The 20,142-nt window shown below is 44.8% G+C and overlaps 1 protein-coding gene across 2 annotated transcripts in view; it reads right to left on the reverse strand.

Moving 5' to 3' along the window:
- crb1 (crumbs cell polarity complex component 1) overlaps positions 1-20,142 on the reverse strand; it is a 78,744-nt gene that overhangs the window by 12,823 nt on the left and 45,779 nt on the right. For both annotated transcript variants that reach the window (XM_078407729.1, XM_078407730.1), the window contains exons 9-11: positions 15,001-15,904; positions 10,621-10,746; positions 8,203-8,329 (exon numbers count right to left, since the gene is read on the reverse strand). In XM_078407729.1, the coding sequence (XP_078263855.1) occupies positions 8,203-8,329; positions 10,621-10,746; positions 15,001-15,904 (1,157 nt within the window). The remainder of the gene's footprint in view (positions 1-8,202; positions 8,330-10,620; positions 10,747-15,000; positions 15,905-20,142) is intronic.

Consider the following 20,142-nt stretch of genomic DNA (forward strand, 5'->3'; position numbering starts at 1 on the left):
TAACCTATAAAAACCTACTTGTCCGTGGGATGCAAGTGAAAACTGGAGCATGGGAGAAATCCCACCCGGCCACAGGAAAATATTACAAAGGTCGTACAGACAGCACCCATAGTCGGGATCGAACCCGGGTCTCTGACGCTGTAAGGCAGCAACTCTACCCCTGCACCACCCATGGTGTGCCTGATATTGCTAGTTCTCAAACGTGTTTCAAGGCATGGAGTTTGCAGAGGACTGAAGAAGGGTCCCGACTCACAACGTCACCTATCCATGTCCTCCAGGGATGGTGCCTGACCCACTGAGTTACTCAAGCACTTTGTGCCCTGCTTTACTGAGGTCTGTTTGAAATTGCATAGCAGTTTGATCACAGATACCTTTACAATGGTTAATTCCTATCGCTGAAAGGCAAATCATTAAGATGGGCACCACCTGGATATGAGCTTCCACACGAGGCCCTTAAGGCATGGGTTGACCAGCCTGCATTCTTATGCACCATTTGCTGATGATCACACAGATTGTGTGGATACTGATGAGAAGCATCTCTATCTGTTGAATAGCATCTCTATCTGTTGAATATCATGAAACATTCCACAGCTGAACGAAGCAAAGGTGCATATCTCTAAAACAATTCCCAGCCTATATTGCACCGGCCTTTTGTGTAGAATTTACAGATCCCTTGTCATGACCCGAAAAATCATCTATCCACGTTCTCCAAAGATGCTGCCTGACCCTCTGAGTTACTCCAGCACTTTGTGTCTATCTTTGGATTTCAATGACAGTCTGGTAGTTTTTGTTTCCTAGCTGTTGATGGGAGATTCATTTTAAACAGAGGCACAAGCAACTGCACATGCTGGAACCTTGAACAAACTACAAAGTGCTGGAGCATCTCAGTTGGTCAGGAGGTATCTGTGGACAGAATGGACAGATAAGTTCATAAGTGATAGGAGCAGAATTAGGCCATTCGGCCCATCAAGTCTACTCCGCCATTCAATCATTGCTGATCTATCTCTCCCTCATACCCCACACTCCCGCCTTCTCCCCACAACCCCTGACACCAGTACCAATCAAGAATCTATCTATCCCTGTCTTAAAAATATCAATTGACTTGGCCTCCACAGACTTCTGTGGCAATGAATTCATTGTCACAGAAGGCTGTGGAGGCCAAGACTTGTTTTGTACATAGTTATCTTGGCTGTACACAGTGTGGAGTTTCCAGTCAGATTGAGGGGTGGCAGCCATTTTAGTTTTTTTTGCTGCCAGCATTGAGTTACTGTAATAAAGACTTCTGTTGTACCTTGAAGACTCGCAAATTTTCATACAGGCATAGAACAAGAACACAAAAAGACTCACCACCCTCTGATTAAAGAAATTCCTCCTCATCTCCTTCCTAAAGGAACGTCCTTTAATTCTGAGGCTATGACCTCTAGTCTTAGACTCTCCCACTAGATAACTCACTGAGTTCCCCCTGCACCTCGTTTTGTATCAAAAATGTTGTTGGTCTCTGAATACATGGCCAGTAATTTACCCATGTGCTTCCATGTCTGTTTAACAACTCCTCTCAGGTATTCAACATCCCTTTCACAAAACAAAGCACATAGGTCTGCTGGTTTAATAGAGATTTGATACAGACAGTTAGTGACCGCATTGATGTGATTCCACATAGGAAGCAACTCATTGAACTCTATTCTTATGTCCTTTCTTTGTAACCTAAACGAAGTTAGAAATATTAATACAAAATAAAGGGGCGGAGGGGAGGAAGAAATTTGGAGACCCAGGCAAATACGGATCGGGAGCTTTGTACAATAACGCGACCAGAATAATCACAACAAATTACACAAGCACCTTATACACAGAGGTATCTCACTCCTTTCGTGTGTAATTTTTTTTATCAGTGCACGTTTTCAACACTAAACAGAGCACAAGAAATGGAGGCAAACAGATACAACAATGATGGTGCATTTATTAAGATTTCAAATGATAACACTGGGCACCCACCCCAAAAGTGTGGATTCCCGTACATGTAGCGATAGGCAAAAAACCATCGTGGGCATTCCCATTGCCGGAGTTAAGCCAAATGATGAGTGGTTTTAACCAAAAGGACGCAGACACAGTGATGAGACACAGAACGGTAGTCGTGGTTGGTGAAGTTAGTAATAAAGAATACAGAATGAGAAACATCGGAAATCTAGTACACGCACATTCTATTTTATAAATTTAATGACTATCGAGGAAATGTATGGTCCCATGACAGTGAAATTACAGGAACTCTGGGTACAAGCAAGGAAAAGACAAGACATTGACTTAAGGGCATGTCCCACTTAGGCGATTTTAAGGCGATGGCCGGCGACTAGGCTGTCGCCGACAGTTCGCCGGGTGTCGTGGGCATGATCGTGAGGAGTCTTCCAAGAATCGTAGTGGATCTCGGCGCGCCGCTGAGAAATCAACCGGAGTGAAATTTCTCGGCGACAGCTGGCTTGTCGCCAGGTATCGTTGCTTATTGCGGGCGCTGTCGCATGCTGTCCCCAGGTTTGCTGGGTTCTCTTAGATGCATTTAGAACCACGTGATATTAAATTAAGTAAAGTCATTTCAAGATACCATAACATACTTGTGTTTAACCAATTTATTTACCGTCAGGACATTTAACAGGTAGATTGGAGGCGACAGTTTGACGGTCAGGTAAGTGTGGGAAGTTTCACGATGTTTATGGCCATCAGCGATCAAATTTAAAGTAGGCTCCCAACCCAGACATGCAACCCAGAAACCAGATATGCATCTCCCATACATTTTCAAAGAATGCCCACACACTTCTCACAAAATCCATTTAACCACTTTTAAAATTACATTTCTTAATACTGCTATTAGTAAACTGGAAGTCAATCCAGTTTATGCCTTATTACCGTGAAGCTTGGTTTTCAAGTAACCCGGGAAAGATGTTATATTTCAAAACTCTCAAGTACCTACCGACTTGTCAGTGATTTCAGCGAAAATTAGGACGCCGGAGAAGCATTGACAGCGTGGGCATTTCGCGATGTTTCTGAAGACGGTGTAATCTTGACCTGACGGCATTGTCGTGGTCATTGTCGTCGGGTAAAAGAAAATTTTGGCGATCTGCTAAGACTTTGACAGTCGCCGGCAGTCGCCTAAAAAATCGCCTAGGTGGGACAGGCCCTTTAAACAACCCAGGTATTCCTTCGGCTATTTTTTCCCCCGCTCTTTCATTAAACCAGTGCTCCTGCTTTATTTTGTGTGCATTTCATATTTCCACTTGGTCTGTGCTTCCTCTGACCAGGGCAACTCCATTATTTATAATAACTTCACAAATAGCAGCTAGCTTGCCGAACCAACCCCATGTGGCTCCCTGACCATACGCTCACATCATGCTTTATTCAGGCTGTCTCACTGTCAGTCAAAAGTATTATTTCATATCACAGGAAAAATAGACAACATTTGTAACACGTGCATATACAAAATAACCAACCAGACCATTTATACACCTTCGACATAAATACTTATAGAATTTAAAATAAATAATGTTGTTCTACTTATAATCATTACAATTTTGTTCACGTTAAAAGCAACAATAAGAAATAGCACTTAATTAACACGATTTCTTAATGTTCAGTCTTAAACCACTAGCGAAATACTGACTTGGAGATCAGGAATTTTCGGGGCCAGAGCGATATTGTAGATACTTACTGCAACCACCATCAAAGGAATGTAAATCTTTATTAATATGTTTCTGCTGTTAATTGCTTACTGGACTTGCTTGTGCAACGGGTGAGGGGTATTTGTAGTGTACTCTCTGAACAACCATCTATTTTTTCCACTGACTTAAGTTTCAGTTCATGAGACACAAAGGAACTGCAGCGAGTCAGGCAGCATCTGTGGTGGGAATGGACAGGCGACGTTTCAGGTCAGGACCCTTCTCCAGACATGTTTAGATGGGTCCAACCCAAAACATTGTCGGTCCATTCTCTCCACAGATGCTGCCTGATCCACTGAGTTTTTTTTCCAGCACTTTGTATTTTGGTGGACTAATAGCGTAAACGTAGTCTGAATTTGATAATTGTTAAACAATGAGTGGGATTTCTTTCGAAAAGAATCTCACAGCAGATGAAGAATTGTTCTGACCTGAGAAGTCACTAATTCCTTTCCTCCAGAGATGCTGCCTGTCCCGCTGAGTTGCTCCAGCATTTTGTGTCTATCTTCGGTGTAAACTAGCATCTGCAGTTTTGTCTGACACTCACAGCATTTAATCCCGGATTTGGTTCGGTATTCTTAATTTGCACATAGAGGCATACAGCATGGAAACAGGCCCAACTTATCCTTGCCAACCAAAATGCCCCATCAAAATCAGTCCTACCTGCCTGCATTTGGCCCATATATGCCTCTAAACCTTTCCTACTCATGTACCCGTCCAAACATCACAAGCGTAACATCATATGAGAGTAAGGCCTCTCTGGATTACGCTAAACTTGGTGTACATAAATTTTGACGCACAATTTACTAAGCATGTTTCAGAGTCAAATGTAACCTCTTGTGGATTTCCTTAAAAACCATAAAATGTTCAGCGCTGCTTCCAATCTGTGATTCAGTTGAACCTTGGGGAAATCTGTCTCTCTTAGAGAGAAGGAACCACTCAAGGGAGTGATTTGTTGCTGAATTAGATGTTTAAGTAAACGGGACTCAATTATCACCTCATCATGAAGGCAAAGCACGTTTTAAAGGCTTAAAAAAGAATCATTGATGGGGTGATCTGAGCCAAGAAAAATGTCATTAGTTTCAGGACACATGGATCTGTTGTGTAGAAAGGAACTACAGATGCTGGTTGACACCAAAGTTAGGCACAAAATGCTGGAGTAACTCAGCGGGACAGGCAGCATCTCTGGAGAGAAGGAATGGGTGACGTTTCAGGTCGAGACCCTTTCTTCAGACCCTTCAGAAGAAGGGTTTCGACCCAAAACGTCACCCATTCCTTCTCTCCAGAGATGCTGCCTGTCCCGCTGAGTTACTCCACCTTTTTATGTCTAACCTGGATCTATTGCTTGGAGATGCAAGGAAATGCACACGCTGGAATCTTGAGCAAAACACACAGTGCTGGAGGAATTCAGGGGTTCAGGCAGCAGGTGTGGAGGGAAAGGGTAAGCGAATTTTGGGTCAGGACCCTTCTCCAGCACTTTGTGCTCAGATCTAGTGCTTTACTTTAAAAAAAAAAATGAAATAGAGATATTGTGGCTGATGAGCAACGGAGCAGTTTAATAGTACATTTCTCTCTATTTTGATGGGACCTTCACACACAAACAGCACTGAAGGTGAACCCAAATGTCCCAGAGAATTGTCATCCATTAACATATTTGCTTTGCATCGATGATTCCAATCATGACCAGGGTAGTGACAGGTGGCATTCACTTGATGATGTGTGGGCAAGAGCGCCATTTCAGGGGCAGGTTGGGTTTGCCAAAGTTGACCTGAGTTGGTGAAGACTCTACTGGTGATCAAAGACGGCCTGCTCATTTTATTCCGACATACAACTTTCTCTCAGGAGTCATAGAGTCACACAGCGTGGAAACAGGCTCAACCTGCCCACACCGACCAACATGCCCCAACTACACTGGCTCCACCTGCCCGCACATGGCCCATATCCCTCTAAACTCATCCTATTCATGTACTTGTCCAAATGTTTTTTTAAAACGGTGTCTCCTCTGGCAGTTCATTCCATTACCTATCACCCATTGTGTAAAAAAAGATCCCCCTCAGATTACTATTATATCTTTCCTCCCTCACTTTAAACCAATGTCCTCTGGTTTTCAATTCCCCTACTCTGGGTAAAAGGCATTTACCATATCGAATCCTCTCATGGTCTTTTCCACGCCGATAAGATCACTCCTCAGCCTCCTGCGCTCCAAGAAATAATCTCCTAGCCTGCCCAACCTCTCCCTCGAGTTCAAGCCCTCGAGTCCTGGCAACATCCTCGTAAATCTTCTCTGCACCCTTCCCACCAGGAGCTTGGTGAATTGGCTGAAGCCGTTGGTTTGAGAGGCTGCACTGCTGATATTTAATTTTATTATTCACTTCCCCGAAATTAATATCACTTTTGCCTGACATCTCTCAAGCTCAAAAGTCCAGATCACAAACCAATAATGATTGTGGGATGCTAGCCCTTTAGAGGAGCGCTTTAATTCACCCAGCAATCTGCAGCATCTCCACTCAGCTCCACCAGTGGAGGTTCCACTTAGCTCAAAGATAGACACAGGTTGCTGGAGTAACCCAGCAGACCAGGCAGCATCTCTGGAGAACGTGGATAGGTGACGTTTCTGGTCGGGACCCTTTGCTGCTCATTAGGCAATGTTGGCCTCAGTCCCGGGTCGTAGGTCAGTGGTAGATTAGCTTGGATTCTCCACCTGGTATGAAACCCCGTTTGTTCCTTCCCAATGATCCTGCTTGGTTTAATTTAGTTCGGAGATACAGCGCGGAAACAGGCCCTTCGGCCCACCGGGTCCGTGCCGACCAGTGAACCCCGCACACGAACACTGTCCTACACACACTAGGGACAATTTTCAATTTAGGCAAACCAATTAGCCTACAATCCTGCACGTCTCTGCAGTGTGGGAGGAAGCAGGAGCTCCCGGGGAAAACCCACGCAGGTCACGGGGAGTATGTGCAAACTCCGTACAGACAACACCCGTAGTCAGGATCGAACCTGGGTCTCTGGCGCTGTGAGGCAGCCACTCTACCGCTGCGCCACCGTGCCGCCCTGTTTGGCTAGAATCGGGTCCACCATCCTAAACACTCACCCCTGCACTGCGTCACAGCACGGCTGCAATTAGTGCCAACCACAAACTGCACTAAAGTTAATTGCCTGGGCTAATTGAGCACAACTTCCCAAACCCATGATCTCTGCTTGCAAGCATCTCAGATACCATCTCCCTATGTTGCCGTGCTTCTGATGGGCTAGAACGCTGCCCAGCCGTGCTCCCATTAGCACCCTTGAGTCCATTTAGTTTTGAGTTTTAGAGATACAGCGTGGAAACAGGGCCTTGCGCCATCAAGTCCACGATGACCTACGATACACTAGTTCTCCCGACACACTCGGGGCAACTTACAGAAGTCAATCAACCTTCAAACCTGCACGTCTTTGGAATGCGGCAGGAACCTGGAGCACCCGGAGAAAACCCATGTGGTCCCAGGGAGAATGTACAAACCCATTGCAGACAGCACCCGTAGTCCGAATCGCACCCGTAGTTAGAATCAAACCTGTGTCTCTGGCAACATCTCTCTCCCTGCACCACTGGGCAGCCCCATCTCAAAGAAAGAATTATTATTTAAATACTAGCGAGAGATGAGGAGTTTTGGATTTTTTTTCAGATTTCATGGCTATCTGAAAGAGGTCAAGAAATCTGTGCAGGACTTGATGGGGTAAGTGTGGTGAAGGTATTTCCAAAACTCAAGACCGTAAGTGGAGGATGGTAACTAACTAACCCAACTGGGGAAGTCAGGAGAAATAAATCCGCTACTGTTCATAGAGGGACTAAAGTGAATAATGGAAATGTCTGCAAGGAAAAAATCAATGTGAAAATGATGAAAACAGTCGGATACATTGAGAGGAAGAAATGAAAGCGTTGCAATGTTTATCTTTAATTATTTATCAGTTTCATCTAAAGGAAAATTGTGGGAGCTGATAATTACAACTGCTAAATACCAAAGTGAGTTGAGTGTTGATTATCCCAGTGCATTTACTCTGCATGAGGGAAGAATTTTAAACTAGCTAAAATGGATGTCCTTACACAACCTCCACTGCAAACAAATTATAATGAGATGATCTCCACATGTTTTTATTCCCAAATTACTGAGAAGTTTTAGCTGTGTGTTTATTATCAATTTTGAAACATCTAATGTTAAATGTTTACAGAAAATAATTTCCCAAAGGTAATCTATGTTAAATGTTATATATTTTGAGTATCTGAGTATTCCCAGGGTTGATACAAGTTTCTGTTAATAAGCCGTTTCCGAACAGCCTGGAGATCTATCCAGGCACGTAAACTGTGCCAACCTCTGTGGGTTAATGGGTTTATTAGTTGGGTTATCCATAACTTTCAAGCCCATTCCACTGCTAGCTCGTCATCCACTCGTAGAATGAGGTAGGAAAGAAGTTGAAACAGGTTCTGCCAGAGTAATAAAGAGATGAAAAAGGAGAGGTCGCTTACATCAAACTGGCAGTGGTCACCGGCGAAGTTCATGTCACAAATGCACTGGAACTGGTGGGGCAGGTTTTGGCAGAAGCCTCCGTTGAGACAAGGGCTTGATTCACATTCATCAACGTTGATTTCGCATCTGCAAGACGTACGGAAGAAGACAAAATATAGTTTACTCGTGTTTTAAGAACTCTGCTCAACTGGCCTTCGGTCCTAAATCAGACTGAGGAATGTGATTGATAACAGTGCCAGGAAATTTTTGATTACAATTTTTTGAATAATTTTCACGTTCATAAGTGACAGGAGCAGAATCAGGCCGTTCGGCCCATCAAGTCTACTCCGGCATTCAAACGTGGCTGATCTATCTCTCCCTCCTAACCCCATTCTCCTGCCTTCACCCCACAACCTTTGACACCCGTACCAATGTCTGAAGAAGGGTCTCGACCCGAAACGTCACCCATTCCTTCTCTCCCGAGATGCTGCCTGACCTGCTGAGTTACTCCAGCATTTTGTGAATAAAAGGATCTATCTATCTCTGCCTTAAAAATATCAATTGACTTGGCCTCCACAGCCCTCCGTGGCAAGTTCACCTTCAAGACTTGATAGACTTGGTTGTTCATGCAGAGGTTTAGCGGATATCTCTGCAGCCGTCTGGACAGGTGTCGCTCTGACAACACAGAAGACGCTCAACACCACCCTGGATCAACGACCTGTCCGCCTGGCAACATCTCCGCCACCCTCAATGTTCACCCCTTCATCAGCGTCGCACCTTGGCTGCAACCGTGCCACCCACATTGAAGTCGCTCACTTCACCCACCTCCGAAAACCCCATGACCTCTACCTCCACCGCCAAGAAGGAGAAAGCCAGCGGGTGGATGGTGGCACCGCCACCGACAGCTTCCCCTCAAGGTTCCACACAACCCAGACTTGGAAAAATGCCACCGTTACAGGAAGCCTTTGGCCAACAGCACAGTGGTGGTGATGGGTGATCTCACTGAAACCCACCAAACAATGAGAGGCTGAGAGTGGATGTGGAGAGATGATGCAAATACAATGATGCCAAAAAAAATTGTAAATTCATTTTTAATTGATGCATCTTTTTGTCTCCAAAAAAATAGCACTGATGATCATGATTTTATACTGTCTCTTCATGTGGTGATGATCTTCCTTTAATTGTCAAGAGTCGACAGTGTTTTATTGTCATATGTCTCAAATCAGTTTTGATTTAATTTGATTTAGTTGTCTGAAACTCTATTCTTCTGGTGTTGCAGTTTATGTAGGTTCTTGTCTATATTGATCTCGATTTGGTTCATAAGTTCATAATTCATAGTAGCAGAATTAGGCCATTCGGCCATCGAGTCTATATCACCATTCAATCATGGCTGATCTATCTTTCCCTCTCAAAGGTATTTATTCACAAAATGCTGGAGTAAATTAGCAGGTCAGGCAGCATCTCAGGAGAGAAGGAATGGGTGACGTTTCGGGTCGAGACCCTTCTTCAGACTGATGTCAGGGGGGCGGGACAAAGGAAGGATATAGGTGGAGACAGGAAGATAGAGGGAGATCTGGGAAGGAGGAGGGGAAGAGAGGGACAGAGGAACTATCTAAAGTTGGAGAAGTCGATGTTCATACCACTGGGCTGCAAGCTGCCCAGGCGAAATATGAGGTGCTGTTCCTCCAATTTCCGGTGGGCCTCACTATGGCACTGGAGGAGGCCCATGACAGAAAGGTCAGACTGGGAATGGGAGGGGGAGTTGAAGTGCTCGGCCACCGGGAGATCAGTTTGGCCAATGCGGACCGAGCGCAGCTGTTGAGCGAAGCGATCGACGAGCCTGCACTTAGTTTCTCCGATGTAAATAAGTCCCCATTCTCCTGCCTTCTCCCCATAACCTTTGGCACCCTTATTAATCAGGAATCTGTCAATCCCCGCTTTAGAAAATACCATTGACTTGGCCTCCACAGCCGTCTGTGGCAATGAATTCCACAGAATCACCACCCTCTGGCTAAAGAAATTCCTCCTTATCTCCTTTCTAAAGGTACTTTAATTCTGAGGCTGTGCCCTCTGGTCCTGGACTCTCCCACTACTGGAAACATCCTCTCCGCTTCCACTCTATCCAGGCCTTTCACTATGAGGTAAGTTTCAATGAGGTCCCTCCCACCCCCCCCCCCCCCCCCCCCCCCCTCACCTCAACTTTCTAAATGCCAGCGGAGTACAGGACTAGTGCCGTCAAACCCTCATCATACGTTGTGGTTTTGTTCAGATCACTATCAGTAGAACAGTCTGGAATGCATTGTACTGAAAGGTTTTCTATCTGTTCTTCCACAGTTACCTGCTACAAAATGTTTCTTCTCTGAGCACCCCCCCCCCCCCCCCCCGCATTGGTACGGAGTCAATCAGAATATGCCACATGTAACTTGTATTTCACTTACTGGCTTCCAGTGAATCGTACAGGGCAGGTACAGCTGCTGTTCCTATCCTTGGTACAGGTACCTCCATTGTAACATGTCCAGTTTGTCTTCTCATCATTGCAGAAAGTAATGGATAATCTCAGATATCTATGACAAAAGGACATTAATTCTCTATTAATTATTGACCTCCATAGGCAGAGCAGACATTTTGGCGCAGTTACATGTCAAGTCTCTTCATCCCCCTTGCATTATTTATGCTTTCAGAAGAAATGTTGGAACATAGAATTAGTGCGTACGATGGTGATGGATGGTCGGTGTGGGCTCGGTGGGCCGAAGGGCCTGCTTCCGTGCTGTGTCCCGAAATTAAATTAAATGCAAATTGCCCTTTGTGTGTTAGGGTGCGGATGTGAGAGTGGGATAACGTCAAACTGGTGTGGGTGGGTGATGGATAGTCAGTGTGGACTTGGTGGGCCTGTTTCCATGCTGTATCTTTCAATCAAAAACAATGATTACATTGTGTAATACAAAAGTGAACGTCATGGGTTTCCTTCGCTCAGTCCGCCTGGGCCTACCTGATCTCCCAGTTGCCAGACACTTTAATTCCCCTTCCCATTCCCACACTGACCTTTCTCGTCTTGGGCCTCTTCCACTGTCAGAGTGAGGCCAAACGTAAATTGCAGGAACAGCGTTTCATATTTCACTTGGGCAGCTTACAACCCAACGCTATAAAAATGATTTCTCTAACTTCAAGTAACCCTTACATCCCCTCGTTCTCCATCCCTCCCACACCCAAGTCGTACCAGCTTCAAAGTTGTCTTGTTGAGTTTCATTGTCTGTAACTCATGTTTCCTTTTCCATCGTCACTTTTTTGCATATCTTTCATTCATTTGTTCTATATCTCTCTATTCCACCTTCGACTCTCAGTCTGAAGAAGGGTCTCGACCCGAAAGGTCTCCTATTCCTTTTCCTTTTCTCCAGAGATGCTGTCTGACCCGCTGAGTTGGTTACTCCAGCTTTTTGTGTCTATCTTTGGTTTAAACCAGCATCAGCAAATCCTTCCTGCATATTTCGTCATGGGTTTCAAGTTGTGAATCATTTATAGATACTACTGTCAGGCATTTTAAAAGAGAAAAATAGTCTTAAGAAAGCCTGAATTGTTAAGCAAGTATTGTTGTGATATCTAGAACATACTGTTCAGCGCGAAGATCAAACAATGCATGGGAAATTCTGTATCAAGCTTAGAAAGCAATCATATAACTAAATTAATTTGTTCTCTCTGCAGGTTATTAATAATTCAAAGTTTGTGATTATATTTCAAACAGGCATCACACATTTCCCTCAAAAACATTAAAAACACTTTATTAAGATTCTTTTGATTGTTCAAGAAAATAGTAAAATCTTTGACATCGTTTTTTAGCTTATTTAAGATTTTTTAATATCCCCACAGGTCAATTATTAATAGCCCAGTCAACTAGGATGCAAAGAAATAGCAACCCATTCAGAGTTTTGTTTAGTTTATCATTGTTACGTGTACCGAGGTACAGTGAAAAGCTTTTTTTGTTGCGTCCTAACCAGTCAGCGGAAAGACTATACATGATTGCAATCAAGCTGTCCAGAATGTACAGATACAGGATAAAGGGAATAAAGTTTAGTGCAAGATAAAGTCCAGTAGATTAAGAAGAGCATAGTTAGAGTAAGGAATGAGTAATGTTGAAATAAAGATTTAGATCCAAAATGAATAATTTTAGGATTATCAGAACAAATTACAAACTTTACGCTAAGTCAGAGACACTTTCTTGACTACAGTTTAATAACTGCGAAAAAATTAATACTTAAATTTTGGAAAAAAACAGTAACCCCCACAATTAAAATGTGGATTACGGAAATGACCGAGACCTTACATTTGGAAAAAATAAGGTTTGCCTTAATTGACAAACCAGATCTATTTTCTAAAATATGGTCTCCATTTATTGAATTTTTAAAAAAGTAAATGGGTTTGTCACAAAACTAAAATTTAAAACTAAAGTTAAAACTTGAGTTTAGGGTTGGATGTACAACTATACTCATTAACTCCCGGATCTATCCCCATAATCTTTATGTTTGTAATTCTCTTTTTTCTTTGCTTTCTCTCTATTAATTTATAGTCTTTTATTTTCAGTCTCTTTTCATCTTTATTTTTTCTTTAAAAATTAAAAAATTGAAGCTATGTAAGAACTCTATAACCAATTTGTCGTTTATTATTATTTGTGCATATGCTTTAAAAAATTAAAAATTTTAAAAAAAAAGAAAAAAAGATTTGTAAAGGGTGGAGTGACTGTAAATGAATGTTTTGTAATGAATGATCCACACCTGGGACCATCTCACACAGGATCACCTGGCTTCGGTGCCATCTTGCACCAGGTCTGAAGAAGGGTTCTGACCCAAAACGTCACCTGTCCATTCCCTCCACAGATGCTGCCTGACCCACTGAGTTCTTCCAGCACTTTGTTGTTCCAGCGGATTTGTAAAATTTGGGTTGCACCTACTTACAGTCATTTTACGAGGCATGAAATATCAGTGTGAGGGTGCAGACTGAATTGGTGCCTGGGACAAGGTATGGTAAGGCTGCGAGGATCCCAATTATTTTTGCACATTTGCTTTGACCCCCGACGTACAGGGAATTGACTTGAGATGTCGGCCCAAGATCTCACAACACCTGTTCCATCAAAGAGCCTGATGTGCTTCCAAGAGCAGATTCCCCGTCCACGAGAGGGCTTGTATTTCGCACATTTCAACATGTTTTTCTTAAACTAGCAAATAACTCATTAGGATCATGCAATAATAATGGTGCACACGGCAGCCATTTGGCCTGTTGAGTCGATACTATCCCTGCACAGCAGTCCTCTCAGTCCCGTTGCCTGGCTCTTTGTGCCTCGGCACTTTAAAAGTTATTTTCCCTCAAAATTTCCTCTGGAAAGCTTATTGCCCTTACAGACAGTGAGTTCCAGATCACCACTAAAAATCAGTAGCAAACTACTGCCCAAAGTACACAAAGTGCTGGAGTGACTCAGTGTGTCGGGCGGCATCTCTGGAAACATGCAGGGCTGTTTTTACAGCATTATGGGCCCCTGGGCAAAGCAGTGTACTGGGGCCCCTACCGTTACTCTCCCCCACCCCCCTTTCCCTACCAGCCCCCCCCTGTCGTGCCGACGAAAAGCACTTACCGAAAAGCACTTAGCGATGGACTTAGGGTGCTACATGGTTGCGAAAAGCACTTACAGATCGCTGTGAGAAGCACTTAGTGACCGAAAATGTTGCGAAAAAAGCACTTATTGAACCTACATTTTTAAAGTAGTATTTATTTATTGCAAGTCACTTAACATACACAGATCAGCATGGGGCCCCTATGCTTGTGGGGCCCTGGGCAAGTGCCCATCAGGCCCATGCGTTAAGACGGCCCTGGAAACATGAATACATGACGTTTTAGGCTGGGATCCTTCTTCAGAACACACGGCACAAAGTGCTGGAGTAACTCAGTGGGACAGGAGCATCTCTGGAGAACATAGATAGATGACGTTTCAGTTCAAAATGTCATCGATCCGTGTTCTTCTGAGATGCTGCCTGACCCAGCACTTTGTGTCCTTTCGGTGTGAACCGGCATCTGCAGTTCCTACTTTGTTTCAACTTTCTAAACTTTGCTCTTCAGTCTAACCTTGTAGCTGAGACCCCACATTCTTTCAATCAGTCCCACAAAACATAGCTGTACCTCTCTCAGAAATCATTAGATACTTCTGGAAGATATAAAGTCAAAAGGGTGTCAAATAAGTAGAGAAGAGGTGTGAATGTGAAGCCAGAGGATGGGATGTATGTGGAAGGGGAAAGGGGGGAGGGAGCGCAGGATACTGGGAGAAATACTAAACTTTGTATATATTTTCATATATGTTTGGCGGCACAGTGGCGCAATTGTTGCCTTACAGCGCCAGAGACCCGGGTTCAATCCGGTCTTTGGGTGCTGCCTGTACGGAGTTTGCACGTTCTCCCTGTGACCGCGTGGGTTTTCTCCGGGTGCTCTGATTTCCCCCCACACTCCAAAGGTTTGCAGCTTCATTGGTTTCTGTAAATGGTCACTACGTGTGTAGGATAGTGTTGTTGTACAGGGAGATCGCTGTTGGCGCGGCCTCGGTGGGCTGAAGCGCCTGTTTCCGCGCTATATCGGTAAAGTCTGAAGAAAATATTTTATTACGCAGAGCACACGAGATTCACAGGTAATCTAATCTGCAATTGGCTTCTGTAAATTGTAAAATTGTCCCGAGTGTGTAAGATAGTGCCAGTGATCGCGGGACGTCACGGACTCGGCGGGCCGAAGGGCCTATTCCCGCGCTGTATCTCTAAAGTCTAAAGTAAAGTCTAAAGTTTACTTACTCACAGAATCTCCCAGTGAAGTTACCTGTGCACCTGCACGAGTAGCCGTCTATGGCATTGACACAGGTAGCTCCGTTGGCACACCTGTGTGTTGGGCAGTGGTCGACGTTGGCTTCACAATTGGTGCCGGTGTAGCCCGGCAGGCAGGTACACTGGTACGCAGAGACTCGGTCCGTGCAGTGGCCGTGGATGCAAGGGCTCGACCGGCAATCATCAATGTCCTCTTCGCAGTTGCCGCCCGTCCAGCCCGTCGGGCAGCTGCAGTGGTAGTAAGTGACCATGTCCTCGCACTTGCCCTGGTTTTTACACGGATCGGACGCACAAACGCTCTCCTCGGGGCAGCCCCGCGATATGCTGGCGAAGGACGGCTGTATAAATTGCTCCTGCTGTGGCCTGACAATGTGCGTGCTGTCGGCTGCAAGGTATGGCAAGGAGATCCCGCCCAGTTTCACGGTGCCCAAGCAACCTCCGAAGCTGCCCGCCTTCTCTCCGCCCCCAGAGCCCAGGGCAATGTCCGCTCCTTCCCTCAGGAAGTTCAGGTTCCCCATGGCGGAGTGACCGGTCACAGTTCCGTCCGTCTGGTCGACCTCCATTTCCCAGGTGGAATGCTGGAGCGAGGGGCGGGTCATGTGCAGAGTGACATGGTGCCAGACACCGTCGCTTATTGGCTTTGAGCTGAGGATGCTCAGGTTGCCCCTGCCCTTTCCACTGCCTATCATCAATATGAGATGGCACTGCTGGATGCCGATGGTGATGAAGTCTTGCTCCTTCACAGCATGGAGCACGACAGCGTTTGATTCCCTCGTTCGAACGCTGAAAGTAACGTTGGTGAGATCCCGCTTAATCTTGCCATTCCCTCTGAAGGTCAAGCCTTGCTCTCCTTTGAACGTGGCACGAACAAGGCCTGCAATCAAGGCAAGAGGAAGCAACATATAGTACAAGAAAATAACTGCAGATGCTGGTACAAATCGAAGGTATTTATTCACAAAATGCTGGAGTAACTCAGCAGGTCAGGCAGCATCTCGGGAGAGAAGGAATGGGTGACGTTTCGGGTCGAGACCCTTCTTCAGACTGAACAAGAGGAAGCAACGTTACCCGAGGCTTACATTGATAATTTCAGCATTCTTTACAAGAGGATAAAATATTTCAGAATGTTTAAGAAACATTTGGACTGGTACATGGATTGGATAGGTTTCGAGGGAAATGGGTGATCTTATGGAGGTGTACAAAACCATGAAAGGAAAAGATCGGGTAAATGCACAGTCTTTTACCCAGGGGAGGGGAATCGAGAACCAGAGGACATAGGTTTTAGGTGAGGGGGGAAAGATTTAATAGGAACCTGAGAGGCAACTTTTTTTACACAGAGGGTGAGAGGAGTATGGAAAGAGTTGCCGGAGGAGATAGTATAGGCAGGTATTATCACAAGGTTTAAGAAACATTTAGACAGGTACATGGATAGGAGAGGTTTACAGGGATATGGGCCAAACACAGGCAGATGGGACTAGTGTAGATGGGGCATGTTTGTCGGCATGGGCAAGTTGGGCCGAATGGCCTGTTTTCACGTGGTATGTCTCTTTCACCATCCGGCGTGGCCCGGAACAGGGCGCGGGATTTTCTCCGCCCGGCGGGAGCTTCAATGTCGGGAGTCCCGACCGCCGCGACGTGGCAACTTCAACAGCCTGACCGCGGGAGAAGACGGCAGGGGAAGAGAAAAGACATTCTGGCCTTCCATCACAGTGAGGAGGGACTGGAGGAGACTCACTGTGATGGATGTTTCTTTTTTTTGTCTTGTGTTGGTTTGTGATTGTGTGTGTTATTGCTTATTTTTATTGCTCTTATTGTTGGACTGTGGGTAATGGAATTTCGTCCAAAAGACTTGTTTTTTTTTGGATGACAATAAAGGCTATTCTACTTCTTCTTCTTCATCTCTGACTCTATTTAAAAAGTGAAGGATTTCATGATGTTAAGTGATGGATAATGTAATTCTTTTTTTGCAAATCACAGAATTGGAGGATGACACAAGAGGCTGCAGGTGCTGGAAACTTGAGCCAAATAACAAAGTGCTGGATGACCTCAGCGGGCAGAATAGACAGAATGAAGAGATGATGTTTCGGGTCGGGACGCTTCTCCAAGATACTACATTCCATTAGCGCTTTGATCTTAGAATTGACGGGCTTTATTTTTTGCATTCCAGTAGCTGAATACAAATCAACAGGCGATGATGTCTGGACCTGACCGGTGGAGATATGTGAGCATGTGGGGACTCATGGCTGAGGAATGACATTTAGACTCCTCATGGGGGCATAAGAAACTGCAGATGCTGGAACCATGTGCAAAGCACTAAGTGATGGAGGAACTCAGCAAATCAGGCAGCATTTGTGGAGGGAATGGGCAGACCACAGGGTTTTGGGTCGGGGACTTTCTTCAGACTGGGAGAAGCTGGGAAAGAGAGTTGGGGCTGGGGTAAAATGATGATTTGATGATCATTAGATTGTTGTTGAATTCTCTGATTTGAATTTACTTTAGTGGAAACTCTAACTAAATAAAAGAGAAGACAGAAGGGAAGGCTGGTTATTTTGAAAGTGAACTAACTTTAGCTTCTCCCAGTCTGAAGAAGGGTCTCGAGCCGAAACGTTACCTGTCCATATCCTTTCGACAACAACAAGATCACCCTGGAGAAAGTACAACGCCAAGCAGCCCGCTTTGTATGTAATGACTACAAGCACAAATCAAGTGGGAATAATATGCTGACTTCTCTCGGATGGGATACTCTAGAGCTCTGCAGAATCAGGCTTATTGCAATTTACAAAGAGATTCACAAAATCACGCCATCAAATCTTCCGTCATCCCAGAGCACCAACTGCCATGAAACAAGACAAAATACCGGTCCCTACATCATCAGCTCGCTAAATTTCAATAAATTTTGCTACCAATATTCCCTTTACCCAAGGATGATAAGGGAATGGAATATGTTTCAACACCCAACCCAACTCCCGATGTTCAGTCATTTAGATTTAGATTTAGAGATACAGTGCGGAAACAGGCCCTTCGGCCCACCGAGTCTGCGCCGCCCAGCGATCCCCGCACACTAACACTATCCGACACACACTAGGGACAATTTTTACATTTTACCCAGTCAATTAACCTACAAACCTGTACGTCTTTGGAGTGTGGGAGGAAACCGAAGATCTCGGAGAAAACCCACGCAGGTCACAGGGAGAACGTACAAACTCCTTACAGAGGGGATTTAAAGAGGGGATTGAGCAACTAGATCGCCTCAGCTTGGTCAAAAAGGCCCACTGCAAAATGTAATCACTACTCTCCTCACTCCGACCTGCGTGCAATCACCACTTATGAGGTGTTTGCGCAGTAATCAACTAGAGCCATATTCTCCAGAGATGCTGCTTGACCTGCCGAGTTACTCCAGCACTTTGTATCCTTTTATTTTTTACAACTTTAGTTGAATGTTTTAAAATAATTTAAAAGTGTTTTTACGTGTTATTTTTTTTAATTTAGAGATCTTCAACCATTGTTTCTAACTTTCCTTGGACTTCTCACGGTCAGTGAAGGTGGGGCTATCTCTGCAATTCATCTGAGGCTTATTCAGTATCTGGGCTTCACCACACAACTCCAAGCTGCTGAGGCCAGCGAGATCAATGCCCCCATCCGTGGAAGGCAAGCAGTAGCCTGAAGAAGGGTCCAGAACCGAAGCGTAACCAATCCCTGTTCTACAGAGATGCTGCCTGACCCGCTGAGTTAAGGCCCTGTCCCAGATCGGCGATTTTTTAGGCGACTACAGGCGACTAGGCTATCGCCGCACGGTCGCCGAGGTGTCACGGGCACAGTCGTGAGTCGTCTCCAAAAAGTCATAGCATTATTCTGGTCGTCGCTGGATTTTGTGAAGGCTTGAAATTTTTTGGCGACTGTTGGTTTGATGCCAATGAGCGTAGCTTGACCTCTCCTGACGTGGGCGCTGTCGTAGGTTGTCGCCTGGTGAAGTGGGTTGTCGCCAGGTGATTAAGGTTGTTGCCAGTACTGACTTCGGCGAATTCCAAGTGTGGACTTGATCTGATCATCCATCAGTGTAATGTGTCCATAAATGATGTTAGGTTCCATATGTTTTTGCACTTGTATTCTGTTTAAAGTTTGAATTTTAAAGTTTGAAGTATATTGAAATTTATTGAAGTTTACTACGAATTTTTGTATGCAATGTTGTATGTTCTTATCAACCTTTTAAAAAATTTTGTTTGTATGTCAATAAAGGAAATTCTTGACATTTTGACAGAAAATTGATGTATGAAGTTATTGTATTTCAGAGTAGTTTCTCATGGCATCACTTTCAAATAGTCATGATGCAGAATGATTGGAAACCCTACCATACACCCCCTTTTATAGGGAAAGTGGGGGAAACGTGAATTGTCTTCAAGTGTCTTCAACCTTCAGGGTCATAGCTTGTCGCGGGTGGATGTAGGTTGACCAGTTGTCGGAGGTTGTCGCCTGTGGGGTGATAGGTTGTCGTAGGTTGTCGTAGGTGCGGTCGTAGGTGGACGTTCTACTTGCGACGATTGGGTCGCCGGTTATCGGTAGCTTGCCGTAGCTTGACGTCGACTAGGTGGTAGGTTGTTGTAGCTTGTCGTAGACATTGTCGTAGGGGGGTTCCAGTCACCGGTATTTCGGCGACCTGCTACGACTATGATAGTCGCCGGCAGTCGCCTGAAAAAACGCCTAACTGGGACAGGGCATTTACTCCAGAACTTTGTGTCTATTTCGCCCGAGGCATGTGTTGGCTGTTCTGCAACTGTGGGTAGCAATCCCCACTGAGACACTGGGCCCACACCAATTTAGCCCTTTGCACTAATAATTCTGAACTCTGATGAACTTTGTAACCATATCGTTCCAGCAGTGGACTGCCCCCGTTGGAATGAAGGCACATTCACAACCTGATGCATGTAGAGGCACTTTACATCACCAATGCGCACAAGTACATGCAAATGGAAGCTTTTCAACACACATGTAACTCCGATCATTTTGTGAGTATTACGTTAGTCATTGTAACATTCCTTGTAACATTTCTTTGCCAAATTTCAGCATCTGCACTATGCACATCTACAGGGCACTGAATTTTAACTCAAAGGTTTCTTT

This window comes from Rhinoraja longicauda, chromosome 11 (assembly GCF_053455715.1).
Source record: "Rhinoraja longicauda isolate Sanriku21f chromosome 11, sRhiLon1.1, whole genome shotgun sequence".
NCBI lineage: Eukaryota > Metazoa > Chordata > Chondrichthyes > Rajiformes > Arhynchobatidae > Rhinoraja > Rhinoraja longicauda.